The sequence below is a fragment of the Nestor notabilis genome, unplaced genomic scaffold, assembly GCF_000696875.1.
Source record: "Nestor notabilis isolate BGI_N333 unplaced genomic scaffold, ASM69687v1 scaffold33855, whole genome shotgun sequence".
Taxonomy (NCBI): domain Eukaryota; kingdom Metazoa; phylum Chordata; class Aves; order Psittaciformes; family Psittacidae; genus Nestor; species Nestor notabilis.
This window is the reverse complement of record NW_009928468.1, coordinates 1-5,142: the sequence shown is the minus strand read 5'-3', so window position 1 is coordinate 5,142 and position 5,142 is coordinate 1. Positions and strand designations below refer to the sequence as shown.

General features: G+C 43.1%; 1 protein-coding gene across 1 annotated transcript; it reads right to left on the bottom strand.

Moving 5' to 3' along the window:
* Positions 1-841: 841 nt before the first annotated feature.
* On the bottom strand, positions 842-4,935 carry LOC104400350 (cytochrome c-type heme lyase). The gene is made up of 6 exons (XM_010014503.1): positions 4,789-4,935; positions 4,227-4,375; positions 3,490-3,638; positions 2,304-2,423; positions 1,470-1,556; positions 842-1,226 (listed from the first exon to the last, which is right to left on the bottom strand). The coding sequence occupies exons 1-6, from the start codon at positions 4,901-4,903 to the stop codon at positions 1,028-1,030; spliced, it is 819 nt and encodes a 272-aa protein (XP_010012805.1). The 5' UTR covers positions 4,904-4,935; the 3' UTR covers positions 842-1,027.
* Between the last annotated feature and the right edge of the window lie 207 nt (positions 4,936-5,142).

Sequence of the window (5,142 nt, the reverse complement as noted above, 5' to 3'; positions counted from 1 at the left end):
CACCCTTGTGCCTTGGCACTTGATAGCCTTTTAGCCAAGTTATACACACATCCGTAACAGCCCTCACTATAACCACTGTGCAGAAACATGTAGTCATACACCTTTGTGCAATTCTGTAGTATATAAAAACCCCAAGCTATGGGTCAGTTGATGAAGACAAGATGCAAAATACAGGTGCACCACATGACAGTTTCTTTAAATAAGGCTTAATTCTGCCCTGTGTTACACGAGACACACACTGAAGACATGAAAATACTAGGAATACTGTTTCCTTACATCAGAAAACAAACCTCTTAAATACTCAAAATAAAAGCCATTAAATATTAATTTTATCTCCTCTAAGAGTAACCGACACTTTCTGCTTCTAACAGATGCTCTCTTGTTCAAAGATAGATTGCAGTTTAAGGCATGAGTATATCCTCCTTTTCAGTTTAGCATATCTTCAAAAACACTCACACTGTACTTCTTCTAACAGAATAAACCAGGCTGAAGTTTTCTGAGGAAGCATGTATGTGAATTGGTAAAGTGCCCCCATGAAAACAAATAAAGGAGTTTATATAGTTCATAACCCATGCAGTTTGGAACAGTCCCTTTATTCACCATCTAAGTATCCACATAGTGAACCACATTAAATCGTTTCTGACATTTCCAGTGTTCACTATTTAACACTCAGAACTCCAGTCAGACTCAGGCAGCTAATGTAAGTGGTGCAGCACTGGGGTCAGGAAACGAAGCAAGCTGTCTGAGCCCATGTGATGAAGTAAGAATAGCTTCTTTCCCAGCTCTTAAGGAAATTAAGATACAAGTTTTTGCTGCTGTAACTTTATTAATTCTTTCAAACCACCACAAAGCACCAGCCTACTTAACAACGCATTCCCCCCCCCTCCCTTCCCACCACCCAGAGAACAGTGGTGATGATGAAAATATCAACAGTTGCATTGAAATTCTACGTCAAGTCCTAGTATTCACTCATCCTTAAACCTCAGAGGAGAGTGCTTCACATTTTGGCTACACACCACAGGAGTAGTTAGGAAGTCCACCGCCACCAAGCTACCTTCATTCTGTCCCATACAGCTGAGAGGGAGTCAAAGGCAGGGCGAACATCCAGGATGGTGAACTGGTAGTTCTTGTCTACTGCTCCGCCATCGTAGTAATCAATAACGTATCGCACTTCCTTTCCACACCGGTCAACAATCCAGTCATGCCTGTCAAAGGGAAGCTCGTATCTGGAAAGACAAGAGAACGGACCATGCAGATACTTTAATGGACATTAGGAACCTGGCAGAGGGAGTGGAAGCCCTGTTTAAGAAGTTTCACTTATCCAGATGGCTGGCATAAGATCCCCACTAGTACTTCTGGCAATTAGAACTTGCAGTTCCACTCCTCAAACATCCTATTTCTACAGCAGGTTTTCACACACACCTCCCAACCCTCCCACCTCACTGAAGACCTTCTTCCTGCCCACGTACCCCATCCATGAACGTATTCTGGCTCTTGGTGAATACTCCTTTGCTTTGCCTCCAAACCGCATCAGTGATGGCCCACACGGACATTCCCTGTGCAGACAGTTCAAAAAGAAAGTGGTTTTTTTACCTTTTTAAGTGTATAAACCACCAGGGTAGTCTGGTTTAGTAACAGAAAAAACAAACAGGAGGAAGAGCAACGGTAAAAAATTAATTACAAGTGATCTAAACCACCTTCTTTTTTTCCTTAAGATTTAACAAGCTGCCCAGTTTCTGACAGCACTTACTGCTGGTATGATAAAGAACCTTGAACATGCTCCACACCATCAGTCTAACCTACCTACAAAGCAGTTCTCAACAAATCTAATCCACAGATTTAATAAAGAACAGAAAACCATAATCCAAACTAGTGTGTAACAAAGATCATGGATTCCAGAGAACAATTCCTACCTACAGAATGCTTAACTAGTCTGTCTCTTCTAGGAACAGGGACTGTCCTGACCTAAAAAGTGAGTGGTTTACACCAGTCACTTTTAATCAAAGTTTACCTCTCATACCTTTTTCATAACATAAATTCCCAAATAGATACAGTAAGAAGTTAATTTCTCCAAATCCAGATTATACACACACCCCACCAAAATGCTCATCAGTTTTATCAACATAATGATTACTCAGTTTCATTTAAGCTCTTCTGGATAATCTTCCTCCACATTAATCAAAGTGCAGGCTCCTACAAGACCGTAACTTTTAAGACATATCAGCAAAAACTAAAGACACTCCAAGATTTATAAGAGCAAGAGCTAAACCAAAGGATCTGCTTTTCATTCCCTATGCACATACACAGCATGGAGAGCTTCCCACTTCAGAATCTCCTTCCAGGCTTGCTCGTTATTTTGGTTGTGAATCTTAATAATGTTGGTCATGTCTTCGCCTGTTATGTCATCATCTTTCCACCTCCACCTGAGAGAGAAGAATTTGAGAACAGTTTACAAACGTTACAGCATAACTACTCCACCTTCCTCCGTGTATCTGGAGGGCTTCTGAATCAAGAGGTGTTATGCAAAGACACAAAGCAAGTAGGGAAACTTGTGGCTCATCTGCTGAAGCATCTTGAGAACCACTATCAAAGTTATCACCATAGAGATCCACAGATTCTAGGTAGATAAATTAACAGCTTAATTGGATCAGAAACTTATCAGAGCGTGCAAACATCAGCATATCCATGGTATTTGTAAAAATGAGTTGGAAAAATCCCACTTGCATTCCTAATGCGCACAAATCCTGTAGCAATACATTCTGCATACACTTAGAAATGCCTTTCATCTCTCCAACACTGGCTATTAACCACACGTGGGCTTTCTTTTCAACAGGCCTAACACTGAACACATTTAAGTGCTTACAGAATTAAAACTTGTGTGTTCCATGCAGACTGCTTATGCCATACTGTCTTAAGAACAACACTGATAAGCAGAACAAAGAATTACTATTGTTTTCACCATAACCATCTTTAAAGTCGATCTGTTTGAGAATGTCAAGCAAGTAATTACTAAAGAGTGAGGAAACAGCAGCACAGGAGGCTTTTCGAACCACAGGAGACATTTACCATTCAGATCTTGCCTACACCAGGTTTTTTTAGAGGCTGAAAACCTCTACTTGTCAAACCATTTTCCTGCTTTTAGCATCTCTGCAAAGTCAAATTAGATGTTCTCACAATCACAGAACCTTTACTACTGGTTTAGGGGATTAGCATGAAGCCGACTGAGTCTGAAAGCTGGCAATCATGGACAGTTTCTCTATGCCTATGCACTGAGTTGTGGCAGTTGCCTGACATTCCCCATCATCCTGCTGATCCCTGGAGGAGACATGGGCTTTAAGACCAGCTCACCCTTTAAAACAAAGCTGTGTGTAAAAATAGTAATTTAAAGGAGTCTACAAACCCTTCAATAATACTCATCCATAGTAACTAATGATATTACTTCATGTTTCAGAGGCTCATATTCCATCTGGTAACTCAGAGTGTATTTACCCTTTTCTTAGCATAGCATTCCAGAACATCTGCTCTGAAGGGTAGACCCACTTCTTGTCAGAATGCGCTCTAGGAATGGAAGATTCCTCTCTAACCGTTGACAATGGAAAGGGTTGACCTGGGGATGGCTGCTGATTAGGAGGCGGCATCTGGAAAACAAGGAGAACCAACAACAAACTAGAATGTGAACATTTTTTTATGTTATGGTGTTTGAAAAGAAAAACAGAATTAAAAGCATAACTCATCAGCTGCTAAAAGGATTAAGAAGTTCAGCCTTTACTTAAGTCTACCAAAACGGTCCTTCTCTTCAGCAGAACCCTTTGGATGAGTTCACCATCTGAAGACTTAAAGGAACCCCTCAACTTTCAAGAGTAGTGCTTTTTGTAAATCAAAGGAAGTCTTGGAGAGACCTGAACAAGAGCTTACCCAAACTGCTGTGACACAGAACCCACTGATGTAGCATAAAAACCATGCGTGTAACTAACAAAGACAAACAGAGAGCAAAAGGTATTCACAAACCACCTTTAGCAAAACAATGGTAATTTGAAGAAGAGGATGTTAACGAAGGTCTAACCAGGTTTGATACCAATATCTGCACACAAAATGAGAAAAAGCAGTGTTGAAAGAGTAACATCATTCACCAAAGCTTCCACCTTGGACAGGATCATCACTGTGTACAGTCTGGGGAGAGTATTTCAGAAGAAACAAAGAAAAGAGCTGAAACAAGCAGAAGTTACCATATTGCTAGGATCTATGTCATCTTTCATTTGAGATGCACCAGACGTCACTGGACATGCCACATATTCATATGCTCTTTCTTGATGTGCAGGAACATCTTCTGCGTTCTCAGCTCTGTGATCAGGAGCCTTCATGTGCATTGGACAACCTGAAATACAGGAAAAAACAGTATGTAGTTTGCTGCAAAGGAAACTCTAAGACGTGACAAGCAAGTGGAAACCAGTTCACTGAACGCTCATGTAAATCCAAACTGGTATTTAACTTTTCTTCTGAGCTTTGCAACAGTTTAAACCGTTCTTTCCTGTGTTTTAGGATGGCAAGATCTCGGCTTCTTCTGTAACCCCTGAATGCTCAATCCCCCTCAGGCTGCTCTTCTCCAGACTTAAACAGGCCCAGCTCCTGCAATCTCTCCCTGTAAGCGAGATGCTCCAGACCCCTCAGCATCCCTGTGGCCTCCACTGGACCCTCTCCAGCAGCTCCTTGTCTCTCTTGTACCGAGGAGCCCAGCACAGGACGCACTGCTCCCACCTAAGAGTTCATTTAAGCGTCACGAGTAATTACCACTCATTTTCTCCTGGTGCATGGGACATTCTGAAGGCGCGGACGCCGTGTGCTGCTGCCGGGATGCACTCGCCGACTGACCCGCGGCAGGCGGGGAGGACGCAGACAAACCCATGGCTCCTGCACGCCGCGTCTTCTCACCCCAGATCTCTCAAGGGAAGAAAACCCGCATCCACGTTCCCCCGGGGTGTCGCTGCAAACACGGGTTACAAACCCCTTTAAGCAACGAACATCACCGCAACAAACCCCGCGGCTCCTACCAGGGCAGGCAGCGAACGGGACCAGGCCCCTGCCGCGGACACCCACCTGCGGCCTCCCCACAGCCCGGCCCCGTCAGGCTCCGCCAGGCCCCAG

Coding starts and splice junctions, on each gene's coding strand:
- LOC104400350 (XM_010014503.1), bottom strand. CDS start 4,903: ATGGGTTTGTCTGCGTCCTCCCCGCCTGCCGCGGGTCAGTCGGCGAGT. Junction 1,557..2,303: donor TGGGAAGCTCTCCATGCTGT/GTATGTGCATAG, acceptor CTGTCTGCACAG/GGAATGTCCGTGTGGGCCAT. Junction 1,227..1,469: donor AGAATACGTTCATGGATGGG/GTACGTGGGCAG, acceptor TTGTCTTTCCAG/ATACGAGCTTCCCTTTGACA.